The sequence below is a fragment of the Bombus vancouverensis genome, chromosome 8, assembly GCF_051014615.1.
Source record: "Bombus vancouverensis nearcticus chromosome 8, iyBomVanc1_principal, whole genome shotgun sequence".
NCBI classification, from domain to species: Eukaryota; Metazoa; Arthropoda; class Insecta; order Hymenoptera; family Apidae; genus Bombus; species Bombus vancouverensis.
In genome coordinates, this window is record NC_134918.1 from 2680312 (window position 1) to 2692271 (window position 11960).

An 11960-nucleotide genomic window follows, 5' to 3' on the forward strand; every position below is an offset into this window, starting at 1 on the left:
ATGAGTGTATTGTGGTGTGTAGGTGCCGGTGTTCGACATGCGTGTCGTGTTCCTCGTCGTTCTTTTTTTTCTTCGTTCACGCGGGATCCTGTCTGGAATACCTACGTAAGAGGATATGCCGTCGTCTCGTTTGCTCGGAACACGCCGCATACGCTCAGCCTGTGTGTATTCTTTCCTTGCCTCCGAGACTCGAACCTTCTTGCTCCGAGACGATGTCTGGCCGGGGATATTGGAAGTAGATACGTCTTCATTGACGCATTAATTGGAGGAGCTTGCTTTTCGAGCAAAAGTATCGAGTTCCTGTCGTCTTAAACTTTTTTCACCTTCGTACTCGATAGGTTAATTTTTACTTTGTTCCTTCGAAAGGTCGCGAACGATTTTCGACTGTGGAAACGAAAGGATCGGACAGTGTACATCTTTTGGGGATTTTTCTGCTAGAAAATCGTAGTACGGAGAACGCGTTCAAGTATGTATATTCAAGTATAACGAAGGGATCCTCTCGATTACACGCATCGTCTATAATTCGATACGTGGAGGATGATCGGCGGAATCGAGCACGAAGGCTATCGAAAATCTCGTTTTACTAGAACAGCCTGCTGGATCCTCGGACAGTGGAAGGTATATACAAGGATTTCAGGAGCAGGACAGGGCCCCGTTGTGCGTATCTTGGACCCGATGGCCCCGAAAACCGGTTCCGTCTGGATTTCACGTGACACGCGTTTCTCCTTTTTCGGGGATCTAAAGGAATACGGGCCTCGCGAATATATAAACTGTATTGCATTACGATTACGAACGTCATTATTGTCCGTGTCGTAAAAAACGATTATAAGCGTCATAAACGTATTACGTCCGTCACAGACACGTTTAATTCAGTGCGCTCTCGCTTAGATCACCGGATCTGCGTACGAACGTTGGACATGGTCCTTTTCCTACGTAATAAGTACAACGTTACAACTCCTATTGCGATACTTAACCGTTTCGAAGCTCGTTTCTTCCTTTCTTGCTTTATCGTTTTCAATATTTTCCTTTAACCTTCGAGGACGAGTAGGTGCTCAAGGTGGCACGAAAGGAAGCTAGGGGTTGAGAGAAGGTTGAGACGCAGAGCGACGAACGAGAAAGAGGCAGGGGTTTCTCGAAATTCGCCGGAGAAGCTTCTTTTCATGTCTCAGTAATCACGGCCGGAAGCTGTAAATGTTCACGCCTCGAACCGACCCCCTTTTAATTTCTGCTCGGCTGCTTCGGAATTGATAAAAATTCTACGTCACACGCAGGATGAGCACACCGAGTGGCGCGTTAATGTACCAAAGGGAGGCGTGTATGGCGTGGTTAATAACGAAATTTATAAATTCAGTAGGTGCAACGCCGCTCGCTCGTTCGTTTTGCCCCCCTCACTTTCGCGCGAAAACTTCCACCGGATTTCTCGCCTCTCAACGTGTTCACCGCGTGCACATTGCCACGCAGCTCGTTCGACGAAACGTGGGGCGAATCATTCAAGGTCGCAGCTAGCATCGCCCAAGGTCAACGTCTAGATTTCCCCGAGTTAGTTCGCTGCGCCGGGTCAATGTACGGATTACTCAAGGTCAACGGCTGTCTAGCTCGGGTCAATGGCCTCCAGTCTCAAGGCCAATGTCCGGATTATTCGAGGTCAACCAAGGGGAGAACCGCAAGATACGAAGAAGAAATATCCTAGCGTACTACCGGACAGTTCGTTCGATCAATAGATTCCGCGAACGAGACTCTCCTTTCCTTCTTCTCCACGAATTGTTCGAAAGACAATTCGAGTCATCTGTCTCGACCGAGCGGTCGCGAAACGATTGCTCGAAAGGGAGAGCCAGGAGGGCAGGCAAAATTCAATTTGTCCAGGCAAATATTAGTTGGCGAATTTGAAAATGCGGAAACGACGAGACATCGAGCGAATAGATAACAAAGAGATTTAACAGAGGGGCAACGGCGAAGTTCGTGATAGCGAAGATGTCGTGGAATGGAGACGATGTAAGAGAAAACTTGGAAAAGAAGTTGAAAATTTCGGAGGTTTCAGGTATCATGAAGAAATGAGATGAGAAGCAAGAGAAGGAAAGAAGAAATGGCGCTGGTGCAGAGAGAAGGACGACGCGGCGAGAGCATAGAAAGACGTAAGAGAGAGGTAGCAGCAACGGGAGTAGGAAGTGTCGGACGAGGAGGAGGAGAAGGTGGTGGAAGAGGAGGAGGAAATAATAACGACCCCGACGTCGCAGTGCCGCAGAAAGGTTGACGACCCGATGCCAGGCGACGCCCTCTCTCCCCTTGCTGCCCTACCATCCCTTCTCCATCGTCCTCTGCAACCATCATCCCCCTTGCAGCAGCTACCACCACCGCCCTCGGCATCCCCCACTCGTATAAACCATCCACCTGGTACTGCACGTCGTAAGCGCATAGCGTACGTACGCCAGAGCCACCCACCCCCGTCATCCCTCTCTCTGTACGTCGCCGCCACCACCACTACCACCGCCACCACCACCACCACCACCACCATCATCCTACGACCGTCTGGCCAGGGTCGGGGTCATTGAACGTCTATAAAGATTTTGACTCCGCGTTACTGCTACTGCTGCTGTGCCGGCGTCGTCGCCGCCACCGCTGTTACGGATGCAGGAAGCGGAGAGCCACGGAGTACGCCCTTTTGTAAGGTGTGTAACGCAATCTGTTGTCCTGTAAGAACACGTTTTCGGCTCGTCTGTTGTAATTCGAGCGGAACGATCGATATCGAAATTATAGAATTATCCGATTTTCGTGAGACTGTCGCAGCTAGCTAGAGAACAACGATTCGAGGGACGATGAACGTTCAGTGTCCCTGGAATTTCAAGAACCTGGCTGAGGAGATGAATGCACTGCAAGTATTTCAGGAACAATATCGAGTTACGTAGGAAGAACGAGTTTAGCGAAGGAAAATAAAGCTCGTTCGAAATTTTCTAAGAAGACGGGCGAACAAATGTCGACGTGGAAAATACGCCAAGTACCAAAAAAAGGTCGGGGTATCCTCTGATAGAAGGATGAGAATTTTGCAGAGGCGAGAAGAACGAAAGAGACAGGCGTAAACGTTTGCGTGGGGCTGGAGGAAATTTTCGTCACCCTTCCTCCCTTAGTGAAAAGGAGTGGGAAGGTGTAGATTGGCGCGTCTTGCCAGGGTCAGAGGTCATTGAACGTCGGTAAAGATTTCGACTCCGGCGATGCTGTTCCGCAGTAAATAGGCGTGCGTAGCGCACGGCGCTCTCCCACCGACATCCTGGCCAACCAGACCAGGAGTGCTCGGGTAAAGAGGGGTCACGGATACGAGACACCCTCTTCGCAATACACACCCTCGTTCGTATAATCCCTACAGGCTACGTGAATGCCATTACGGGCCTAGTAAACCACAAAATAAAAACAAAAGTAATCTTCTCCTCTTGAATATCAATTTTTACGATCATTGCGGATATCTTATTCGCTTTGGAGTTGCGATTCTTAAGTTATGTCTCCTTAATCAATGACGTCTACTTTAAAATGTATCAAAAGTTCCCTTTTCCCGAACGGTTTTAATGCCTGCGACGAGACGTAATAATGGATAGGAAAGAAAAGGTCGATACGTCGTATTTTGGTGTACCACTGATCAAAAGAAGAGTACAAAGACGAGATAAAATGTCACATTGTAATAGGCTAAACGATTTTAATATCAACCATGATGGTCGTACGATAGAGACGCCTACCACGTAAACGTGGGCACCATTTACGCAAGTGCTAACAGACACAAGTAAAAACAACAGACACCATCGTTCATGCACAGTCGCGCACGTACAAGCACGTGCTCGGCATTAATATCGCCGTTGGTAACTTGTCGCTACGAGATCCGTGCTAATAAGAAACGCCCCGAGAACTTTTCTTTTATACCTCGCTTGATTTTATTTTTTAACAGCATCGAATACAATCAACAAATGCACGGTTCATTGGCATTCTTCGCTTTCGCTACATCGCAACGTCTCTCGTTTGAATTTAGTAACCCGTCGTTTGCACAATTCGTATTGGAAAATAGTATCTTAACCTGATAAATGATTTATGAAAATATTTGTCCAGTGTTTCACAACAAGAAGACGCTTGCATCATTCGTTCTCTTACAACTTACTTTATAATTTAACACGTATTGTGCAAATGTTAATTAAAATCCACGTCGAAAGATGTTATTGGGTTGGTTGTTTACCGTGAATGTTAAAAAATTTTTGTTATCGTCAAGAGTCCTTTCTTTTTACATCGCTTTATTTTTATTTAATCACATGAAATAAAAAACTCACCTTGCTGAAGTAACCGACAGTGTGACAACCTTCAGAATCACCAATAGTCATCACATAGAAGAGGAAAGGTTCGACATCGTAGTACAGAGTCTTGTGGTCCAAGAAAAATTTTGCCAACAAGCAGAGATTTTGACAGTACTGCTTGTAGCGTTTCCCGTCAACCTCCCACACACCTATCTTGTCCTTTCTGTGTACAGGGAATGAAACACAGAATATATAAAAAGGAGACAAGAGAAAATATATAAATTTAATGTACAACGCCTGCATTAGTTATACTTATTTACTAACCTGTACACTTCATGACCGGGCGGATGTCTCCATAAACATTTCTCTCGGTGCCTCCTTAGAACTTGACGACTTTTTGCGTATCGCAAGCAGTATTCACATAAATAAAGTTTTGGAGCGCGACTAAACTCCTCCGGATATGGACTTTGGTACCATACCTCCATCTCCCATTTTCCCATCTCGATGACTCGCGTGCCGCCACCATTTCTGCCTTCGCCATCGTAATCTAATTCTTTCAATTCTTTCTCCTATAAGAAAAAACATTGTATAATTCGTATGTGTAAAAAGTAGAATTAGAAAGTAGTACTTCCCAACTTACAATTTTTTCACTAGCGATTGCTTGCGCTTCCATAAACAATTTTAAATCGTATTCTGGTGTTAAATTCGTTAAACGTGGTTGACGATCTTTCTCGTTTCCTTGAAGTTCGCAACTGCTATCGCTTTCATTTCCATCGCCAGTGTTTCCCTTCCACTTGTTTCTCATTTCCCGCACTTTCAGCTGATAATTGCGCTGTTCTGTTGTTTGGTGTAAACCTTTCGGAGACTTTTTCGCCAAACATGCTACGGCCTTTTTCCTCTCTTCTTCTCTTTTTTTTCTATCTTTATAAAATTCTCTGCAAAGAAAACAGAAAAAGACTGCTTACTTTCTAATGCACCGGTAGGGTATGTTTATTATATCCCAATTAAATCTCACTTACACGCAAGCTTGTGGCGTAGTGTTATGGTACAAAGGACATGCTTCTAAAGTGAAATGCGAATCGAGCTTTCCGGAAAGATGACCCCGAGAATCGCATGTTGGCACTAGGGGACATTCTCTCTCCTTATTTACGCGTGTACGACCATAATTGCCTTGTCCAGATCTTCCGCTAATAGCGTTCGACGTACTACTATTCTGTGATATTCTGTTGGACCCGGACGAGTGCCTGGCAGCGGTACTAGGGCCGGCACGTTTTACAGGTGATTTGCTGGTACTCCTCTTGCTCTCAGCTACTCTCGATAAATCACACCGGATCAGGGGAATTTGCAGGATACGTTTACACGCTACCGTTTCCGTACCTGAGAACCATACTGCCGCCGTAAGCAAAAAGACTGTATCTGCATCTTAGGACACCTTGGACATGCTTTTTTGTATACGAAATGTTTGTCCCATCGACCAGAGGATTCCTACGACCCACATATATGTCCAATCCATCCATCCAGAACCGCAAATACTGCATTTTTGTGTTAAGGAGGCAGCATAGAGTCCTAAATCCACCGCCTGCAGAAAATTCTCTACCCGCCTCTTTTCAAGATACTCATGCTAAGAATTCTGACTTTATTCAATTAACTAATCGAAATGTATCTAGAAATATTTACTACGAGAGAACGGTGGTACTACAGTAACAATCTACCTATACATATTGAAATTCGCAATAAGGTTGCTATAAAAGATCGGTAGGAGGAACTGAACTTGTGAAGAGAGAAAATACGAAAACGGTTAATTAATCTAAGTTCTAAAGCAACGTTGTCCAGTACAAATCGATACAGGAAAAAACAAACCAAAACTAATACATACTCAGGATATGCAACTAATTATACTTGTAACAATGTAAAACATGTTAGAAAGTATTTAAAAAGTATCAATTCTTTAAATGAAAACATAACACGTAAAGAGATAGGAAGGAAACATAAGCTTAGTAATGAAATATCACATTCGATAGCTTATTATACAAAATACATATACAAAATATATTCGTACCTGTATCAGATTCCGAGTCGCTGGCCGCTTTTGTTTGAAGATGAAGAAACTTGCTACCTTTCCGAGTCTGAAGCTTCCGTTTGCTTTTACTTGTTGCTTTCGTCGCACCCGTTTCTCCATGTTCATCCATCTCCTTTTCACTAGCGGACGCATCGGCTTCATCTTCGCTTTTTATTGTACCTATAAGGAAGCAAAATAAAAAACACATTCTGTTTACTTATAAAAAATGATCAGAGTTAATAACACCAACTGTTAATTACCTTGTCGTTTCGTACACTTTTGTGGTTTTACAGGAGCAACTGTTGCTGATGGTCGCTTTGGTGGAACATTTGTGGCAGCACCTACTGTTGTACTTGGCTGAGTATCTTTTTTCTTCACTTGTGGCTGTGGGCTTGCAACGCTTTCTGACGATTCAGAGTCAGTGCTGCTATCTGTCGAGCCTGATGAGCCTGAACCTGCAGAACAACTTTTTGAACTCGCGGAACTATCTGACTTTTGTGATTGTGCAGCCTTGGTTAATAAACCTAACACAATAAAATAATTAATTTGAAATTATTAATGATATTAATGATTGTATATGTTATGAAATGATGTCACATTTACGTACTAGGTCTATTTGGAGCAACTGTTTTCTGTTTTGCGTCATTTGGTTTTGATTTAGATTGCTGATTTTTTGGATATTTTGCAGTACTATTTATAGGCTTAGCTGAATTAGCTTTTGTTGGAATACCACTGTCACTTTCACTACTGTTTTCAGGGCTGAATATGCTTTTCTTTTTCAATTTCTTTTGTACAGGTTCTGAAATTGTTTTTGTGGATTTATCAGGAACTTTCCCATTAGTACTTGTAGAGGCTGTCGAGAAAGTACATTATTAATTATTGAACGAAACTATAGTTGCTTTAAATAAATGATTTTAAATATATATATTCTTACTGCAAGGCTTGCTTGGCTTGTTAGCAACTGATTTAGAATTTGGTACATTTTTTTGTTGACTTGTAGTAGCTATTGATTTAGCAGGTGGTCTCTGTTGTTTAACAACAGGTGCTACTGTAGCAGTTGCTTTTGGTTTGGCTGGTAGTTTTCTCTTTGCTGTTGTTTTTACTTTGCTTGGCGATTCTTCTGATTCCGAAGAATACACTACAGGTCTATTCTTTGGTGGTATCCTTTCTTTGTTTTTATTTTCTATAGATGGAGCAGTAACTGTGTCAGTTTTGGACTTGCCATGCCTATTAGGAGGAAGTGTTGTTTTCCTCTTTGTCCTTTCTGTATCAGATGCTTTTTGACTATTAGCAGAACTGCTAGAATTTTCTGAATCGGATGAACTAGATTCACTGCCTGAACTTGAAGAACTACTGGATGAAGAACCAGAACTTGTTGTTGAGGTGGATTCTGAACTAGTAGCCTATCATTAATAATAATAACATATACATTAATTCAGATTTGTATGTAATATAAACTATGAAGTCAAAGTGATTGTATAACCTGTACAATATGTATATACCTTCCATTTTGGAGTCATTTCTATAGTGCTATCTCTTAAATAAGCAACAAACGGTATTTAACATCATTTCTGCAATAATATCTGTACACCTCCCAGACATGTACGGAAGAATTATTTACAATAAACTTGATCAAAGCAACAAACCTTCCATTTTATATTTTGACTTACACATAACAAACTCATAACATACTAACACATATCACATATTACAGTCCTGCGCACAAGTAATATGATCTTAGGGCTAGTTTGAAAATGATAGAACTGTTTTGTCCTTCCCTTTCTCTTTGTATACAATGTTTTAGCTGATTTGCAAGTCATTGCAGAAATAACTTATATTGAATGTTGAGATTTAAATATCTCAAATTATTCTTTAAATTTTAAGAAAATGAAAAAATGAGTAGTTTGTAAGATCGTAAGATGTATAGTATAGATGGCACTTTCATCGAATATTCCAAAATCCAAATGGATCTCTTCATGACATAGAAGAGTACCGGTGTACGTTCTTTGATTTTGCGTTTTTAAATTAGATCCAAAAAAGATATAAGCTGAAATTATAACAATGACGGCATTCGAAGGTAAATATGCCTATTAGGCATATTCCTAGCGTTGTAATTATATAAGAAAAATCATAATTATAGATGTTGCTTATGAAATTGTCAAAATGTTTTATATATGAACAACTTTTTATTTTAGAAATGGGTGTTTTACCCGAAATCGCGAAAGCAGTTGACGAAATGGAGTGGACGTAAGTAAAATAAAATTATATCATGCGTATGAAAAGAAATATTAAATACCATCAAATACCTTTACACAGATTGCCAACTGATGTTCAAGCTGAGGCAGTTCCACTAATTTTGGGTGGTGGAGATGTGTTAATGGCTGCAGAAACTGGCAGTGGGAAAACTGGTGCCTTTTGTCTACCAGTTTTGCAAATTGTCTGGGAAACTTTCAAGGATCTAGAGTCTGGTAAAACAGGCAAGACCTCGAGCAATAGTGGACATCAGCAACATTGTACGTTCCTTTTCATATTCATTATAACATGTTCGTTCTTTTATTTAATGTTGTTATAATTATTTACAGCTTCACATTGGTCATTAAGTTTATTTGATAGAGGTAAAGCATTAGCTGTGACTCCGGATGGCTTACGATGTCAGAGTCGTGAACAAAAAGAATGGCATGGCTGTAGAGCAAACAAAGGAATTCTAGGGAAAGACAAATACTTCTTTGAAGCTATAGTAACTGATGAAGGATTATGTCGTGTAGGCTGGTCTACGTCTCAAGTAATTCTCATGAATTTTTGTTAGCTTTTCAAAAATGATGTTGTCAAATAGTTATAAATATTACTGCATTTATGATATAGGCTTCACTGGATTTAGGAACAGATAAATTTGGTTTTGGATATGGTGGTACTGGCAAAAAATCAAATGCAAAACAATTTGACAATTATGGAAAGGCTTTTGGAATGCATGATGTTGTTGGATGTCTTCTGAATTTATCAAAGGGAGAGATTAGCTTCACATTGAATGGTGTGGATCTGGGTCCAGCATTTACTCTGAATGCACAACAAAAATCACAGACTTTTTACCCAGCTGTAGTATTGAAAAATGCAGAAATGTCATTCAATTTTGGAGCACAGCCATTTAAGTATCCCCCTCCAAATGATTATATAGCTGTTGCTTCAGCTCCTAAGGAAGTTATAAATGAGAATCCTATAAACAGTAGCCAAACTCATAAGGAAAATGGCAAGCCTAAATGCAATGCCCCTCAAGCTATAATCATGGAACCTTCGAGAGAACTTGCTGAACAAACATATAATCAAATTCAAAAAGTAAGATATCAGTAATGATTAATCCCAAAATACTTTTTTGCTTAAAATATTTAATACATAAAATGATATCTCTATATAGTTTAAAAAACATTTGAAAGATCCAGTCATTAGAGAATTGTTAGTTATTGGAGGAGTTAGCGTAAAAGAACAAATTGCTACATTAAATTCCGGTGTGGATATAGTAGTTGGAACACCAGGTCGTTTAGAAGATTTAATACAAGGCGGCTACTTGTCCTTAACACATTGCAGGTACTTTGCAATGCGTTTTATGCTAGATTTATCAAGATAATGGTTGTTATAGTATAGTTCTTTTAGGTTTTTCATTTTGGATGAAGCCGATGGTTTATTGAAGCAAGGCTACACGGAATTAATCGATCGTTTGCACAGACAGATACCAAAAATTACATCAGATGGGAAAAGATTACAAATGATCGTTTGTTCTGCCACACTGCATGCATTTGAAGTTAAAAAAATGGCGGTAGGTATTTATAATGCCATTCGTATTTTTATGCAATATTTTGTAAAAAATATATATAAGAAATAAATTTACTTCGCATAGGAACGTTTGATGCACTTTCCAACGTGGGTAGACTTAAAAGGTGAAGATGCAGTTCCCGAAACAGTACACCATGTTGTTGTAATAATCGATCCACAGAAAGATAAATCTTGGCACAACTTAAGGAAACATATAGAAACTGACGGTATTCATAGCAGGGATAACATAAGACCTGGAAATAACAATCCTGGTATGTTTTAAGTTAAATAAACTCGTATAATTTTGAAATTCCTCTATCTTTAATTATGTGATTAAATGTTTTTCATAGAGACACTCTCAGAGGCTGTGAAAATACTAAAAGGTGAATACTGTATTCGTGCCATTAAAGAACACAACATGGACAGAGCTATAATTTTCTGTAGAACTAAATTAGACTGCGATAACTTGGAACGATATTTGAAACAATCTGATAGAAACCAATTTTTATGCGTATGTCTCCACGGTGATAGAAAACCTGCGGAACGCAAATCTAATTTAGAGAAGTTCAAAAGGCAGGAAGTAAAGTTCTTGATTTGTACCGATGTCGCAGCTAGAGGTTTAGATATTTCGGGATTACCTTTTAGTACGTAATCTTCACTAACTTTTAACAAATTCGTTTGTAATTGTGATTTGCTTATATAATTTTTTTCTAGTGATTAATATGACCCTACCTGATGAAAAATCCAACTACGTACATCGCATAGGTAGAGTCGGTAGAGCTGAACGAATGGGTCTAGCAATTTCATTAGTTAGTAAAGTTCCTGAAAAAGTATGGTATCACGGCGAATGGTGTCCTTCTCGTGGAAGGAACTGTTCCAATACTAATCTTACTGATAAGGGTGGTTGTTGCATTTGGTACAACGAACCAAACGTAAGATTTGATACAACGTGACATACTTAGCTTTTTTTGACATTCGATATTGCTAACGTCATTTTTTCAGTACTTGGCTGAAATTGAGGATCATTTAAATGTCACGATTCAACAAGTCGATGCAGATATAAAGGTTCCATTAAATGATTTCGATGGGAAAGTTGTATACGGAGAAAAGAAAGCAGCCATGGGTATGTAAATTTTGTGTTCGTGTTGTAATGTGAATTATATCGAATATTTATAATTTTTTAGGTTCAAATTACCAAAATCATGTACAGCAAATGGCGCCCTACGTGAACGAATTATCTTCTTTGGAATCAAAAACACAACTTTTATATTTGAAGAGGCATATGGTAAAAACGAGCTAAAATACTTTTAAATGCTAATACGTAATCATATGAGAATCTACGTTCACTAAGCTTCTCTATCTTTGAATATTATATTTCAATATGTTATACCAGTGTTTGAATAGTCTCTTAATATTTATAAACGTAGTGTACTTCTAAATGTAATATATAAATTTGTTACAAGTAATATAACATCTTAGTTCTCGTAACAATGTGTCTCGACATTTACTTCATAATTAATTATTAATATATATTATTAATATATTAATGAAGTATTCTTGATATATCATTTCTAAAGACATAATAGCACTTAAATAGCACTTAGATAGTATATGTGTATATAAGACATACGGTAAGTGTTTATTGTATTTTTATAATTTTCATAATTGTACCATCACTATTTTAGTTACACAAATGTATTATACAGTGGCCTTGCAGTGTTGTTAGTTTTGTAATTTTCACAATATCTCTTTGTATGTTTTTTGTGTTTTGTATATGGCACGTGCGCAAACGCGCGCATGTTGTGATTCAGTTTTGTATAGTATATATGTAT

General features: G+C 39.4%; 2 protein-coding genes across 4 annotated transcripts in view; one reads left to right on the top strand and one right to left on the bottom strand.

Annotated features, from left to right (window-relative positions):
• The window catches only part of chm (lysine acetyltransferase chameau), a 22549-nt gene extending 14516 nt beyond the window's left edge, over positions 1 to 8033 (bottom strand). Inside the window, exons 1-9 of one of the 3 annotated variants that reach the window (XM_076620591.1) lie at positions 7827 to 8033; positions 7259 to 7727; positions 6932 to 7177; positions 6585 to 6779; positions 6325 to 6504; positions 5285 to 5642; positions 4906 to 5200; positions 4590 to 4834; positions 4302 to 4488 (exon numbers count right to left, since the gene is read on the bottom strand). In XM_076620591.1, the coding sequence (XP_076476706.1) occupies positions 4302 to 4488; positions 4590 to 4834; positions 4906 to 5200; positions 5285 to 5642; positions 6325 to 6504; positions 6585 to 6779; positions 6932 to 7177; positions 7259 to 7727; positions 7827 to 7844 (2193 nt within the window). In that variant the 5' untranslated portion in view covers positions 7845 to 8033. Of the gene's footprint in view, positions 1 to 4301; positions 4489 to 4589; positions 4835 to 4905; positions 5201 to 5284; positions 5643 to 6324; positions 6505 to 6584; positions 6849 to 6931; positions 7178 to 7258; positions 7728 to 7826 lie in introns of all 3 variants that reach the window. The other 2 variants (XM_033348284.2, XM_033348285.2) reach the window with 2 other exon arrangements.
• A 209-nt stretch (positions 8034 to 8242) lies between these two features.
• Positions 8243 to 11619, top strand: Ddx1 (ATP-dependent RNA helicase Ddx1). Its single transcript, XM_033348288.2, has 12 exons — positions 8243 to 8401; positions 8520 to 8571; positions 8641 to 8837; positions 8907 to 9106; positions 9187 to 9654; positions 9734 to 9903; positions 9970 to 10132; positions 10214 to 10400; positions 10479 to 10772; positions 10843 to 11060; positions 11131 to 11251; positions 11313 to 11619. Exons 1-12 carry the CDS (start codon positions 8386 to 8388, stop codon positions 11426 to 11428), a joined length of 2202 nt encoding a protein of 733 aa, XP_033204179.1. The 5' UTR covers positions 8243 to 8385; the 3' UTR covers positions 11429 to 11619.
• Positions 11620 to 11960: the final 341 nt, after the last annotated feature.